Source organism: Lutra lutra, chromosome 16 (assembly GCF_902655055.1).
Source record: "Lutra lutra chromosome 16, mLutLut1.2, whole genome shotgun sequence".
Lineage (NCBI taxonomy): Eukaryota > Metazoa > Chordata > Mammalia > Carnivora > Mustelidae > Lutra > Lutra lutra.
In genome coordinates, this window is record NC_062293.1 from 20,212,296 (window position 1) to 20,228,071 (window position 15,776).

At 47.9% G+C, this 15,776-nt stretch overlaps 1 protein-coding gene across 3 annotated transcripts in view; it reads left to right on the forward strand.

Annotated features, from left to right (window-relative positions):
• LOC125087045 (signal transducer and activator of transcription 5B) overlaps positions 1 to 15,776 on the forward strand; it is a 69,856-nt gene that overhangs the window by 49,170 nt on the left and 4,910 nt on the right. For all 3 annotated transcript variants that reach the window (XM_047706911.1, XM_047706912.1, XM_047706913.1), the window contains 13 exons: positions 1,380 to 1,469; positions 2,800 to 2,974; positions 5,695 to 5,825; positions 6,095 to 6,246; positions 6,681 to 6,836; positions 7,258 to 7,437; positions 7,828 to 7,915; positions 7,996 to 8,118; positions 8,897 to 8,989; positions 12,108 to 12,314; positions 13,114 to 13,208; positions 13,311 to 13,441; positions 14,905 to 15,075. In XM_047706911.1, the coding sequence (XP_047562867.1) occupies positions 1,380 to 1,469; positions 2,800 to 2,974; positions 5,695 to 5,825; positions 6,095 to 6,246; positions 6,681 to 6,836; positions 7,258 to 7,437; positions 7,828 to 7,915; positions 7,996 to 8,118; positions 8,897 to 8,989; positions 12,108 to 12,314; positions 13,114 to 13,208; positions 13,311 to 13,441; positions 14,905 to 15,075 (1,792 nt within the window). The remainder of the gene's footprint in view (positions 1 to 1,379; positions 1,470 to 2,799; positions 2,975 to 5,694; positions 5,826 to 6,094; positions 6,247 to 6,680; positions 6,837 to 7,257; positions 7,438 to 7,827; positions 7,916 to 7,995; positions 8,119 to 8,896; positions 8,990 to 12,107; positions 12,315 to 13,113; positions 13,209 to 13,310; positions 13,442 to 14,904; positions 15,076 to 15,776) is intronic.

Sequence of the window (15,776 nt, forward strand, 5' to 3'; positions counted from 1 at the left end):
GAATTCAATCTCTCTCCACACACATTTTTTGTGACTTGAGAGTAAGTTGCATACATCATGTCCCTTTGCCCCTAAGTGCTTCAGTGTGCATTTTCTCTTCCTGGTTGTAGTACAGTTATCAGCCTCAGTACATGTCACATTGACAAAACACTCTTAGGTAATCATATCTATATTTCCATTTTGTTAACTGACTCAATAATAACCTTTATGGCATTTTTTTTTCCCCTCTGGCCCAGGACCACATATTGCATCTGGTTATCGTGTCTCTCTCTCTTTCTCTCTCCCTCTTTTTTTTTTTTAAAGATTTTATTTACTCGTTTAACAGAGAGTGAGAGTACAGGCAGAGCGAGAGGGAGAAGGAGGCTCTCTGCTGAGCCAGGAGCCAGATGTGGGACTCGATACCAGGACCCTGGGATCACGACCTGAGCCAAAGGCAGCTGCTTAACGAACTGAGCCACCCAGGCGTCCATGTCGTGTCTCTTTAATGTCCTGTAATCTGGAACCATTTCAACCTCTTTGTCTTTCATTACGTTGCCTTTTTTTTCCCCCCTAAGATTTTATTTTTAAGTAAACTCTACACCCAATGTGAGGCTTGAACTCACAACCCAAGATCAAGAGTTGCATGCTCTACTAACTGAGTCAGCCAGATGCCCCTGCATTGACATTTTAAAATAATTTGGCTCGTCTATTTTTTTTTTTAAGATTTTATTTGTTTATTTGACAGAGAGAGAGATGATAAGTAGGCATAGAGGCAGGAGGTGGGGTGGGGACTAGGCTCCCTGCTGAGCAGAGAGCCGGATGCAGGGCTCGATCCTAGGACCCTGGAATCATGACCTGAGCTGGAGGCAGAGGCTTTAATCCACTGAGCCACCCAGGCACCCCTTGTCTATTTTTAAAGATAAAATGGACCTCCTTTTGGGTTTGTGTGATGTCTCCTCCTCATTAGATTCAGTGATGTTTAAATTAGATTAAGTGATGTTCTGTCCCTCTCAGGATATCACATCAAGAGACATACACCATCCATGTTTCCTTCATTGGTGGTCGTAATTTTGATTACTCAGTCAAGGTGGAGTCCAGTTTCTCCTCTGACGTGGTCCTCTTGAAATTTATGTATCCTTTTTCTAGGAATGATGCCCTAGCACTTTAGGCAAATTAAGAGGCAAGAAATAAAATAATCTTGCCTTCTCATTGTAATTGGGTTTCCTACGACATACTTTTCTCCTCCCCCATTAGTATTAGAGGAGCAACATTGCTTGTGATTATGCCATCATGTCTCCAGGAGTCTCCTCCTTTATAAAATCTCACCCCTGCACTGAGGTAGTGTTAGGCCCCATAACATGGTGTGAAACAAAGTGATGTCTGCTGTTGGATTCTTTTAGAACACGTACGACCGCTGTCCCATGGAGCTGGTCCGCTGCATCCGACATATTCTGTACAATGAACAGAGGCTGGTGCGAGAAGCCAACAATGTGAGTGTCCCGTGGGTGTGGGGAGAGGAGCTGGGAAGTCCTTCCTTGCCCACTTCTCTCTGGACGCAGATTTCTTTCTTTCTTTTTTTTTTTTTTTTTAAAGATTTTATTTATTTATTTGACAGAGAGAAATCACAAGTAGGCAGAGAGGCAGGCAGAGAGAGAGGAGGAAGCAGGCTCCCTGCCGAGCAGAAAGCCCGATGTGGGACTCGAACCCAGGACCTGGGATCATGACCTGAGCCGAAGGCAGCGGCTTAACCCACTGAGCCACCCAGGCGCCCCAAGACGCAGATTTCTTAACATAATTTGGTGTGCATCTATTGGTATCTGTATAACCAGAGCACTGTCCTAAGGGGCACAAAAGTAATAGAATGGTCTCATCTTAACTGATCCATAATCTTGATGAGATTATCACCACAAAACAGTATGGACAGGTGTAAAATAATTTAATCCCAACTGATGGTTTTTGAGTAAAGCATGCTCATATTCAGGTGAGATTACTTAAGAAGGATTTTTGCTGAGCCCCCTTTCAACCGTGTCAAAGGAATGGCCGAGACCAGGTCACCTAAATGGCTGGATCCATAAAAGCCTTATTGATGCCTCCCCTGTAATTTCATTTTGGGGGTCTCTAGGATGCTATCTGTGAGAGGTTCAGCCTCTTCCCCCAGTTGCAAGAAGGTCTTGAGTGAGGACACAGATGCTGTGTGTTCACACAGCCTTGTTCCCTGCTGTGTCTTCAGCACCTCACGCAGTCCATGGCATCAGGTCGGTGAATGAATGTGGAACAAGGGGTCACCATCATTAGTCTGCAAACTCAGGTAACTCCTGGATGTGCTGAGTTCTACTCTCTCCAAAGAGGGCTTAGATGGACCCTGTTTGGGTGACTCTGGTGGAGGCCAGACTATCATAGAAACTTTTTTTTTAAAGATTTTATTTATTTATTTGACAGATCACAAGTAGGCAGAGAGGCAGGCAGAGAGAGGAGAAAGCAGGCTCCTCACTGAGCAGAGAGCCCGACATGGGGCTCGATCCCAAGACCCTGAGATCATGACCTGAGCCAAAGGCAGAGGCTTTAACCCACTGAGCCACCCAGGCGCCCCGAGATTTCTACTGTGGCTTAAGAAGGTGTCACAGTTGGCCAGATCACCTATTTTCCCTCCTTTTCTCCCCTCCTCCTCATTGGTTCTCGCAAATGATGTGTGCAGTTCCTCTGACTCAAAATTCCACTTTTGGGATTTCAGCCAGGTTTGAGGTAATAGCATTGGCTTTTCCTTCATAAGGTTTTCTTCCATCCTCACTGTGGCCTGCACTCTCCCCATTCTGTCTCCAGGGTACTTCTCCAGTTGGAAGTCTTGCTGACACCATGTCCCAGAAACACCTCCAGATCAACCAGACGTTTGAGGAGCTGCGGCTGGTCACACAAGACACAGAGAATGAGCTGAAGAAGCTACAGCAGACCCAGGAATACTTCATCATCCAGTATCAGGAGAGCCTGCGGATCCAGGGTGAGGTCCACATGGCCAGGGCAGTGTGTGTCACGAGGGCTAGAAGGAAATTCAGGTCAGATTGGAAGAGAACCAGGTTTCCGTTTAGAGGCACTCTCCTTTCTCTCGAGTAGCAGGGATTTGCCCTAAAGTTGGGGCAGGGAGGAGGAAGCTTAGGAAGGGGGAGAGGTCACAAGCTTGCCTTTAGGAAGTGTGGGTCTCACTCAGGTTTCCCGCACCCATGTTCTTCCTGGTCTGTTGGGGAAGACATTTCCACCTGTGGGAAGAAGTTCACAGTCTAGTAAAAAAACAGTTTTGTGTATAATTGATGTTTCATAAATGCTGCTTTACTGAAATGTTAAATTCTCTAAGCAGGGAAAGTATAAGGGCTAAGAGCTGTGTTTGTAATTACAAATGTTTAATGCTGTTTTGTGCGGTTATTCAGAGGCTGTCCTGGCACCTGAAGCTCACCTTCCTTGTGTAAATCCTGCTAGGTACCTGGGTACTGAGAACTTCAGCAGTAGGTCCTGGGTCCCCACTGGGGCCCCCTACTGACCATGTAGGAATTTGACAGGGTGACTTTAATTTCCCTCTCCCTGCAAGCAGGCCCCACAGAGATTCTCCGAAAAGCCTCTGCTTGATCAGCCCGGCTATACAGACACATAGCCGTCTCTATCCAGTGCTTCTCTAAGATTCTGCATGTGGGTCAGTCTTAGAGCTGTCTTGATATTATTTATTAATAACTCCATCTCCCTCAGTAGAATATAGTCTTTGAGAAGGTATTGTGTCTTACACCTCTGTACCCTCAGGCTCGCACATTGCCTGCACCTATACCAGGTGTTGAGTAAATGTTGGTGGGATTGTTCCAGCATGTCTTCCTTCATCTGAATCCATCTCAGACTGACCTCAGGGAAAGGGTGGCCCTCTTCCTAGACTGGGGAACAGGAAAATTCAGGCTGTCAGTTCTACCCCAGTCTTTGATGGTTGATAGTTCTTCCAGTCCTCTTCTTGGGTTTTTTGTTTCCTATTTATGGGTTTGTGTTAGATTCTGCTTTGGGTTTCTACCCACCATGCAATGTCAGTTCAATCTCATTTATCAAGTTGACTCATCAGAAACGCAGACTATTGCTCTGTTTGTGCAAGAGAAGGCTCAGCTCCCTCCAGTGAAGCAGAGAATTGCCTCCCATCTCCTGACCTCCCTTCCAGAAGCTTCCACAAAGTGCCAGGAGAGACCTAAGTGGGTAACTCACTTAGGGAGGTTGGACCCAGGTGTGGGGATCACCAGCACCCCTCGTGGATGGCAGGATTACTGAGGTGACCTCAGGACTACTCTGCTGTGTGCCATGGCTAGACAGTAGTCTTCTCTCTCAGTCCCCAGTCATGGGATCAGAACCGTATTTCCATTTCTTTTCCAGTGCTAGGGCTTTCCCGGGCTGTCTCAAGTTCCTTTTGTCTGTCCCAGCTTGTGTGTTCATGAGGCAGGGCCTCGGTCAGTGTGACATGGCCCTCGACCACGATATGCTGATGCTCCCATCTCCTTGTCTCAGCCCAAGTGAGGACACTGGGATACTCAGCAAGACGCTGGGCAGGCCGTGATAATCCCAGTGTGGAGGATAGTGGTTACCTTTGGAGGCCGGGATGGGTTTGCAAGCAAGGAAGGACGTACAGGTGGCTTTCCCTGTGGTTTCTTCAGCTGGGTTATCAATACGCAGGTGTTCCTTGCATCACTCTTTCTACCTTCCCTGGGTCTGAAGTATTTCATAACAGATTTTTGGTAAAACGGTAAGGAGGCCTCCCTGACTCCCGCTTCGTGCCATGGATGAGAGCCCCACGCTAGCGTGGAGAGAAGCTGCCTCCCTGTCCTGAGAGAATCTTGCTGTTTCTGTGTTGCTGCCAGTGAGCACTGGACATTCCCTCCCTCTCACCACCTTCTCCTTCTGTCCCTGTGTGTGCCTGTCTGTGCCTCTCCATCTCCTTCTGGTTGGTCCGCTGAGCTCATGGTCACCCAGCCTGGACAAACCAACATGTTAGGCCCCTGCCAGCACCTGGAGAAACCCCTTGTTCCAGAGGAGAGGCTGCTGGGCTCCTGGGGCGGGACAGAGCCTGTGGGGCAGGGGCTTCCCTAGGCGGTCCTTCTGTGTGGGGTGGGACTGAGCAGCCGCTTGTCTCTGGCACCCTGTAACCTGCACTGGAAGCCACTGCCCAGGAAGGACCAGCTCTGACCTTCAGGGCCCACGAGCCGGGAGGTTCCTTGAGCCTTTGGTGGATCATCACTTACTTATTCCTTGTCGACTCACTGAGGCAGGGGCCAAGATTCTGCCATTTTGCACGTGGGTAAACTGAGGCCCAGAAGAGAGAAATGATTTGCCCGAGGTTCCCCAGTTAGGAAACGGTGAGGGCACACGTGGAACCAGGCAGCAAGGCTCCACGCTGGACCCCCGTGTGGCGTGAGGAGGTCTGGGCAGGCAGCTGTGTAGACTAAGATGGGAAGGGAGGCCTCGGGGGCTGTGCCCGCAGGCTTCCATCTGCACAGTCCCTAAAGGGGAGATCAAAGTCGAGAGGCCAGGGCCCAGAGCCCGCTCAGGTCTGGCTCCCTTGGCTGCTGGAGCCCCAAGTTGCCATCGGTCCGATGTTGGGCAGACCCTCAGGGCCTTGCCTCCAGAACAGGTGTTGGTGTTCTACTGGGCTTCCTGCAGGAAGCCAGGAAATGATGGTCACGGGTGTCCCATCGCCTCTTCTAGCTCAATTTGCCGGGCTGTCCCAGCTGAGTCCGCAGGAGCGTCTGAGCCGGGAGACGGCCCTCCAGCAGAAGCAGGTGTCTCTGGAGGCCTGGCTGCAGCATGAGGCCCAGACGCTGCAGCAGTACCGCGTGGTAAGTGTGGTCTGCGTCCTCTGCTCCCAAGTGCGGAGGCCCACATCCCGGGCCATCCGGGGAGCCCGAGAGAAGGCTAGGGCCGGGAGGAGAGCGGGACCCTGGAGAGCTGGAGGCCAGAACCTTCTTTCCTGTGGGGAGCATGTGAGGCAGAGCGGGTTTGGGAGAGGGGAGGGCCTGTGCCCGGGGCCTGGTCCCCAGCCCTGCCTCCCGAGTGAGGGCTGTTCTGCGGGAGCCCAGAAGGGCCTGCTGTCCCCACCTGCCTTCAGGAGCTGGCCGAGAAGCACCAGAAGACCCTGCAGCTGCTGCGGAAGCAGCAGACCATCATTCTGGACGATGAGCTGATCCAGTGGAAGCGGCGGCAACAGCTGGCAGGGAACGGAGGGCCCCCCGAGGGCAGCCTGGACGTGCTGCAGTCCTGGTAATGGTGATTGGGGGTGGCTGGGGGCAGGGGCGCTGCTTCTGGCGTCTCCTTGGGCAGCCAGCTCTCTCTGTGCTGCAGCAAGGCTTAGTTCACCGAGGGTTCTGGCTCCTGATGCCAGCTTTGGGGCCCCGTCATGTGCCACGTGCCCAGGAAGGGAGTTCCCGTGCTGGGGAGGGGGACAGGGCTGGGTATGTAGAGTGAGCCTCAGGCGGAGCAGACCGGTTCCGGGGCGCTAGTCCCGCGCAGCTCTATGTTCCTGAAAGGCGGGGGGCACTCTGCTCCGGGGCCAGAAGTGGCTGAGGTGCAGAACCTTCCAGCACAAGCGAGGAGCTGGGTCTTGGGGCGTTCTCCCCAGACTGGGGCCTCTCGGCCTGGAGCCTGGGGTGTGGGGTGATACCATTGTCCTCCCGGTGGCCGGGGCTCCCGTGCAGGTGTGAGAAGTTGGCCGAGATCATCTGGCAGAACCGGCAGCAGATCCGCAGGGCTGAGCACCTCTGCCAGCAGCTGCCCATCCCCGGCCCAGTGGAGGAGATGCTGGCTGAGGTCAACGCCACCATCACAGACATCATCTCAGCCCTGGTGACCAGGTGATTGCCGCCTCCAGTACGCCCAGCCCCTGGGTGGTTGGCGTGGAGCAGGCCGGGGTGCTTTGCCCACCGGGGTTGCAGTACGGGGGCTCTCATTGGAGTCCTTGTCTCTTTTCCCTTGGGCCTCCATCCCTCTCTGTCCTCAGTTGCAGTGGCTGCTTGGTGTTGACCTTGCCCAGTCTCTGTTGTGGACTCTCCGTGGACTGCCCTTGCCCCCCCCCAGCCTGGGCCAGCTGCTGAGTCATGTCACTGCCTCCCCTCCCACCACCTCCTCTGACTCTCGGTGGCCTCCCCGGGAACAGGAGCTGTGCCGTGTGCCCTTCCTTTGCCTGCCGAGCCCCGGTAGCCTCCCCACGTCGGTGGGCAGGCCCTGTCCCCTGAGTCAGCATCATGTGTGATCTGGTGCCTTGTGTCCCCGCAGCACGTTCATCATTGAGAAGCAGCCCCCTCAGGTCCTGAAGACCCAGACCAAGTTTGCAGCGACGGTGCGCCTGCTGGTGGGCGGGAAGCTGAACGTGCACATGAACCCCCCCCAGGTGAAGGCCACCATCATCAGCGAGCAGCAGGCCAAGTCACTGCTCAAGAACGAGAACACCCGCAAGTATGCGTGCCGTCCCCCTCATGTCTGGCTCTTTCAAGGCTTTACAACAGGAATAATGTGCTCCAGCCTCCCAGTCAGCACTCTGGATGCTGCCAGTAGTTTTAGGAGCCCTGTGAGCCCTTCTGGCCTCTTCTGGCTCAGAGAAAGCATATAGGCTTTCCTTCTGTGGAAAAAGTACATGATTTTCATTCATTTAGTAGGAATATATCCAAGAACATTTCTTTTATGTTAATGTATGTTTATATCTTCTATACTTTATGGAGCTAACATTTCCTTTAAATGATACCATTTTTACAACCTTCTTTGTTGGGTCCCGCCCAATATATTTTCTACCCTACATTTACTGACATACTGCGAGGGTATTGTGTCAAGTGTCTGTCTGCTCTGCAGTGACTACAGTGGCGAGATCCTGAACAACTGCTGTGTGATGGAGTATCACCAGGCCACCGGCACCCTCAGCGCGCACTTCAGGAACATGGTGAGCATGGGAGAAGGAAAAGAACAAATCTTCCCTAGTTGTGTGAACGCTCTGACCTTTTTTATTTGTCTCCTTTGCAGTCCCTGAAACGAATTAAGAGGTCTGACCGTCGTGGAGCAGAGTCAGTAACAGAAGAAAAATTTACAATCCTGTTTGAATCACAGTTCAGTGTTGGTGGAAATGAGCTGGTTTTTCAAGTCAAGGTAAAGCCCTCCCTCAGCTGTGTGGTGTGTGTGTGTGTACTTTGTATTACAAAAGAATTGTTTTGATCACATAGTGTCTTAACCTTCAGTGGACAGAAAGTGGGGAGACCTCATCCTTAAAATTGTGTGTCTTAGATTCTCTTAAGATCTGCAGTAACAGGAAATAGCAAGTTGAAATAGCTGGAGGGCGCCTGGGTGGCTCAGTGGGTTAAGCTTCGGCCTTCGACTCAGGTCATGATCTTAGGGTCCTGGGATCAAGCCCCACATCGGGCTCTCTGCTCGGCGGGGAGCCTGCTTCCCCCTCTCTCTCTGCCTGCCTCTCTGCCTATTTGTGATCTCTCTCTCTGTCAAATAAGTAAATAAAATCTTTAAAAAAAAAAAAAGAAGAAATAGCTGGAGATATAGGTAGGAATGAATCAGGGAAACCTCACTCCAGATGACTTTGAGTAACAGTTGTAGTAAGTTTTAGACATTTGTTACTTGCTATTTTCTTCTAGAAATACTCCATACTCTTTCTCTTTTCTCTCTTGTTCTCCTTTTGAGAACCTTACTGCCTCCTTCAGAAGTATCTAAGCCAACACTTCTTAAAATATCTAAAATTTCTAAGATTGCACCACTGTGAAGAGTCCTGTGATTCCTGGAGCCAATCAGGTTCTCTATTCGAGTGTGACATTTACTGAAACTGAAGAGAGAATGAATGTGTTGTGATAAAGAAAAAGAAGAGCAAGAGAGGAAAGTGTCACTCTTGGCACTCAGCCTTTCTCTTTTGTGTTTCTAGACCCTGTCCCTCCCAGTGGTGGTGATCGTCCATGGCAGCCAGGACAACAATGCGACAGCCACCGTCCTCTGGGACAATGCTTTTGCAGAGCCTGTGAGTGGATTCCCTGAGCCTGTGGGTCTCAAGATCCTGACGCTGGTGGCATGAATCTCTTTCATGTGTTCTCTCCCAGAAAAGCATAGAAAAGCGCAGATTTCTGTAGTGGGAGGCAGAGTAGAGAGTATGAGGAGAATGGAAAGAGCGTGGGCTTGGAATCTGGCCAAGGGTTAAACTCACACCCCGCCATTTCCTCACGTTGTGACCACAGGGAATTCACTTTCTCTCTTTGAGCCTAAGTTTCCCCAAGTGTCTGTACCACAGGGATAGTAGTGGTCCATAGTGCTTGTAGAAAGATGAAATTAGGTAACATTCAGGGGCACCTGGCTGGCTCAGTCAGGAGAGCATGCAAGTCTTGATCTGGGGATCATGAGTTCAGGTCCCATTTTGGGCAGAGTTTACTTAAAAAAATAATAAATGAAATTAGGTAACATAGAAAATACAAAATATTTGTCACGTAGTCACTGTTTAGCGAATAGTGTTTTAAATCCTTGGGTCAGACCGTGAGTGGAGTTTGGAACTCCGGAAGGTGGCCCTCTCAGAGCGTTACTTACAGTTTAGCAGTTGCTTCCTGCCCTCTTCCCTCCAGTCGATGAGGGTGCTGTTTAATGTCTTTTCCAAACTTGAGGTTCTGTGATCCATATCAACTCTCACAAAGAATGAGATGCTTTGTCTAAGGGCAGGAACGTGGTTTTGTGGGTCCCTGCATCAAACGCTCTCTGACCACTCGTGTGCGCTTGATGAGCATCTTCAAAACATTTCATCAGGAACAGCTCTAGGTATTACACATTTCCAGCAGCAAGGACTCCATGAAAGCCTGATAAAAGGTTCTGGTTGGCATTTGGGATATAGAATTATGTCCTCCTCTCACATACTCTAACATGAAGAGTCTCAGTGAGTTCTCTCAACAGTCCTCTTTACAGGGGCCCCTGGGTGGCTCGGTTGGGCAACTGCCTTCAGCTCAGGTCATGATCCTACAATCTCGGGATCAAGTCCCACATCGGGCTGCCTGCTCAGCAGGAGTCTGCTTCTCCCTCTGACCCTCTCCCCTCTCATACTCTCTCTCTCAAATAAACAAATTTTTAAAAATCTAAAAAAAAAAACCAAAACAGTCCTCTTTATAGAACAGTATTTTTGCTGCAAAAGTGAGATTTATAGCAGAAATTCTCCCATGCCCATTCTACAGATCTAGTTTGAGGCTTCTCTTAAAACTGCCTGCAGCAAGTCCTGATAAACCTCCTGGATAGGGTTGCCGCCTCTCCTCTCATTCCCCTCCCTGCCTGTCCACCGAGCTCATTGCTCATGTCACGTTGGCCGCTCTTGCAACATGTCATTGCTAATAAATTGCCTAAATTTAGGCAATACCTAAATAAATAAGCATTTTTAGCATTTTCAGTTGTGTTAATGACTAGTGTACATCTTATGCTCTTTTATTTAATTTTTTTTTTTAAGATTTTATTTATTTATTTGAGAGAGAGACAGTGAGAGAGAGCATGAGCGAGGAGAAGGTCAGAGGGAGAAGCAGATTCCCCATGGAGCTGGGAGCCCGATGCGGGACGGGAGCCCGATGCGGGACTCGATCCCGGGACTCCGGGATCATGACCTGAGCCGAAGGCAGTCGTCCAACCAACTGAGCCACCCAGGCGTCCCCATCTTATGCTCTTTTAAAATAAATACATATTTGTGGGGATTTATTCTACAAATATATTTCCATCTGTGTCAAATGACATAAGTACGTTGCAGAATTGTTTATAATAGCTAAAGATCACTGGGCTGATACATAGATGTCCATCTATGGGGGCCTGGCTAACTATAGTATTGTTCTTCCATACTGTGGAATATTTAGCAGCCACAGAAGAACATGTGTTTATGTGCTAATGTAAGGTCTTACAGATATTAAGTGAGAAAAGGGAGAGGTAGAACGTGTGGATTATATGCTATTATATATATGTAATATATATAATATATATAAATAAATAATATATAAAAATAGGTGAATATATATATATATTCATCATTATTTATTTATTTTGTTTTTATTTAGAGAGTGCATGAGCGGAGGCAGGGATAGCAGGAAAGGGAGAGAGAGATTCTCAGGCGGACTCCGTGCTGAGCATGGAACCCAATGCAGGTCTCAGTCTCACAACCCTGAGATTGTGACCTGAGCCAAAAATCAAGAGTCGGGTGCTTAACTGAGAAAGCCACCCAGGTGCCCCCATTTATATTTTTAAAAAGGCATGCATAGAATATGCATAGAATATCTTAGGAGCCATACACAATAAACTAGATCATATATTCTGGGCAGAGGAACTGGGCTGCTGGGACACAGGGTTAAGAAAATGACTTCACGGGGCACCTGGGTGGCTCAGCCTGTTAAGGATCTGCCTTAAGCTCGGGTCATGTTCCCAGGGTCCTGGGATCGAGCCCCACATCCATCTTCCTGCCCAGCAGGGAGTCTGCTTCTCCCTTTCCTTCTGCTGCTCTCCTTCTCTCTCAAATAAAGCCTTAAAAAGAAAAAAAAAAAAAGACACATCACTGTATACCCTTCCGTACTTTTAAAATTTTATATTATGTGATTCTGTTGCCTATTCCCAAAAAAATGTTGTAATAATGGAAAAATAAAATGAAGTACCATGGCTGAATGGGATGAAAAACAGTTTATTAAAAATCCATATTATAACCTGCTTCTCAATTACAAGTGGTCCAACTCAGTTTCCATTCTTCCACATAAAATTTTTTCACCTTGAGCTGGGTTCAAGGATCACACTTATGCACACGTGCGCGTGAGTACACACACAATTCTCTCTGCCTGCCGCTAGAAAACCAGTCTGAGTCCCGTTCCCGTTTTGGTTCACGTTTTGGTTCTGTGGCTCTTAGAATAAAGGATGAGACTGGAGGTTCAGCAGCTCATTTACAGAACACCATAGAGAGCTTGAGGGTACCTTCTAAGTTGTCTCACAGAGCTGCCTGTGTCAAAAAAGTTAGAATTTATCCTCAAGCTCAGCGAGACAAATGTTTGTAACTGCATTGAGCCATCAGTGTTTTCATTTTGCGGGTTGAGTGAATAAATCATGCAACTGTTTTCTCATAAGAGTCTGGCTTCCCTCCGCCTCAGGGCAGGGTGCCATTCGCCGTGCCCGACAAAGTGCTGTGGCCGCAGCTGTGTGAGGCGCTCAACATGAAATTCAAGGCCGAAGTGCAGAGCAACCGCGGCCTGACCAAGGAGAACCTCGTGTTCCTGGCCCAGAAACTGTTCAACGGCAGCAGCAGCCACCTTGAAGACTATAATGGCATGTCTGTGTCCTGGTCCCAGTTCAACAGGGTGAGGGACCCGCCGCCGGCTGCCCTTGGATCAGTCCCTCCAAATTAGATGCCTTCCGGAGGCTTCCAGCCCGGGGCATTTGTTCTTCATGACTCTAATAAAATGGGCCCCACGTAATAGGAAGCTCCTGAACAGATGGATAAGCACATTTTTTATGTAGAAAATTCGGTCTGAATATTTAAGTAAACTGGGCTTTGTGTGCAGCTAGTGGATTTTTTTCCCTTTATAAAGGAAATAGAGCAAAGCAAATGAGAGCATGTCTCACAAGAAGTAAAGCTTTTGTGATCAGAAGTCCATGGGTCTTTCCCATGGACTCTCTGACGCTCCCTGCTGCATAATCCTGCAGAGCCAGGCTACTGTGGGGCCCTCAGCCCACCAGAGGGAATGCTGAGGGAGGGAGCGTCTCCCCCAGCATCGGGTAATTGAGATGTTACCTGTCACATCTTTGACTTTCAGTCCACCTTTTGTTTCTCTTTGCGTACACCTCCATCCCCAGGTGTTTTAAATGTCCTAATTCATAAAAGCAAAGAACGAGTCAGCCCAAATCCAAGTGAAGGTGTTCGTAGCAGGGGCCACTGGGGTGTTGGTAACTTCTCTGTTTTCCCTTCTGTCTTCCTCTCTGTCTGGTTTTTTGACGGTAGGACCATTTGGTAAAACTTGGACAAGCATGTGTATTTGTATGATTCTGACAGTGTAGATGTTTGTTTTTCATTTAATTTTTTTCAATTTAAGTATCCGCAGGCAATATTCTAGGTGTTACACTTGGCCTTCTTGTGCTCATTGTTGTATCTCCAACCAGGAGAATTTACCAGGACGAAATTACACATTCTGGCAGTGGTTCGATGGTGTGATGGAAGTGTTAAAAAAACATCTCAAGCCTCATTGGAATGATGGGTGAGAATTGTCATTTCCTAAGTCAGCCAATAGAGTATGAAGCTCTTCTTTCCGCTGTTAAAACATCACATCTGTTTCTCCTCTTTGGCCTCTGTGATCCAGGGCTATTTTGGGTTTCGTGAACAAGCAACAGGCCCACGACCTACTCATTAACAAGCCTGATGGGACCTTCCTGCTGAGATTCAGCGACTCTGAAATTGGCGGCATCACCATTGCTTGGAAGTTTGATTCTCGTGAGTTCCCTCCCTTTTTAGAACATATTTTGGGGGTGCCTGGGTGGCTCAGATGGTTAAGCATCTGCCTTTGGCTCAGGTCATGATCTCTGGGTTCTGGGATCCAGCCCCACATCAGGCTCCTGGCTCAGCAGGGAGTCTGCTTCTCCCTTTATCCTCCCCCATCTCAAGTGAATAAATAAAAAATCTTTAAAATATGGTTCTAGTTAGCTGCTTTTGTTGTAAAATTTCTTCAACCAATGACTTACTGAGCACTAAGTATGGGGTCAGTTCTGATGAAGGGCCCGCAAATGGGTCACCATGATGCAGCTGGGGCCACAAAGCAGCTACATAAAATCATACCACAGGAAACACAGTTACTAATTCGGAGAGACAGATGTGTAACGGTGAAGTGGCTACCTGTCACACAGCATTCTGTCCGCAATCTGAGCTGCTTCCCTTTTGAAATGTCTGCCTTCTTACTACTGAACCAGAGCTTATTTCAGTGAAGAATTACTTGGATGTTTAGGGAGTCATTAGACTGGAAGTAATGTGCTATTTTATTTTATTTTTTTAAAGATTTTGTCTGAGAGAAAGATAGAGATAGCGAGAGAGCAAGAGCAGGGAGGAGAGGGAGAAGCAGGCTCCTCGCTGAGCAGGGAGCCTGATACAGGGCTCGATCCCAGAACCCTGGGATCATGACTTGAGCTAAAGGCTATGCTTAACCAACTGAGACACCCAAGCGCCCCAGAGTAATATGCTATTTTAATTATTCCTTTATCCTAATCAACATAAAGGCATGGCCACTGACTCTTTCCATCCAAGAACAATTCTTTTCTCTGATCCTCACAATAAGTTAAGGGTAGCTCACTCGTTTTTTTGCAACTTAAAGATACTAGCAGCTTTTCATAGCTCTCATGCAGCCTCTGCATGACATGGACATGCTTCCTGGGTCTCTCATGTACTTTTGTACAGGGATCAAGGCTTGGAGTCAATAAGAACTATTTCTTCTACAGAGGAACTGAAAACCATTTGAATGAAACTACCTGAGATCATGGATCTCTAGGGAAGTGCTTACCAGCTTATCTCCCCGTGGCTTTCTTAAATAATTGAGCCACAACCTCATTTGGTCTTTTTTTTTTTTTTTTTAAGATTTATTCACATATTTAAGAGAGAGTGGAGAGGGGTAGGGGCAGAGGGAGAGGGAGAGAGACCCCCCAAGCAGACTCCCTGCTACAGGTGGAGCCCAACATGGGGATGCATCCCACAGCCCTAAGGTCACGACGTGAGCCAGAAATAAAAAGTCAAATGCTTAACTGTTAAGACTGAGCCAACGAGGTGACCTACAACCTGTGGCTATTTTTAAATGGAGATCTTTATTGGGACAGTTCTAATATAGAGCTTTGATTTGTAGTATATTTGGGTTTTAAGATTTTCTGTTTAGAAATCTGCTTAGAATATGATTATTCTGTTTATTGTTCTAGAGGAAAGGATGTTTTGGAACCTGATGCCTTTTACCACCAGAGACTTCTCCATCCGGTCCCTGGCCGACCGCTTGGGGGACCTGAATTACCTCATCTACGTGTTTCCTGATCGGCCAAAAGATGAAGTGTACTCCAGATACTACACACCAGTTCCATGCGAGCCTGCCACTGGTAATGGTGTTCGTGCTCTGACTGGGTTTTGTTGTGATTTTCGTTTTCTTTTAGTTTTATGTGTGTATGTGTGTCTGTCTTGCAAAAACACGTACACAATTAGTATTTAGTTTTTGGTGTTCAAGCATTATTCAGGAGAGTTGTAAATCCCAGACTATATTCTTTGATCATATCTGCTGCTAACCCAAATATCAAATGGAAGGGAACAAATTGCTTTTATTATTATTTTTTTCAAATTGTTTTTAAAACAAGCTTAGACCAAGTAAAATTAGAAAGATAAAATTTGGGGCACATGAGTGGCCCAGTCGGTTAAGCATCTGCCTTCAGCTTAGGTCATGATCTCAGGGTCCTGGGATTGAGCCCCATGTCGGGCTCCCTGCTCAGTGCGGAGTCTGTTTCCCCTCTCTGCTGCTTTTCCTGCTTGCGCTCTCTCTCTCTCTCTCAAATAAATAAATAAATTTTTTTTAAAAAGATAAAGCTTGTTTTTCAAAACAGATGGTTTTAGTGTTTCTGTTCATAAAAGTATTCTGTATTAATTGTAAAATTTCCAGAAAAGTTCGGAACAGATTAGGCATTTATCCTAGGGAAATAGTCAAACAGGATGCATGCACCAGGTTCTCTCAGTGAGTTAGTTTGTTTATGTATGTGCACATGTACATATGTATGTACGAATGTATGTAGTAAGCTACTCCCAATGTGGG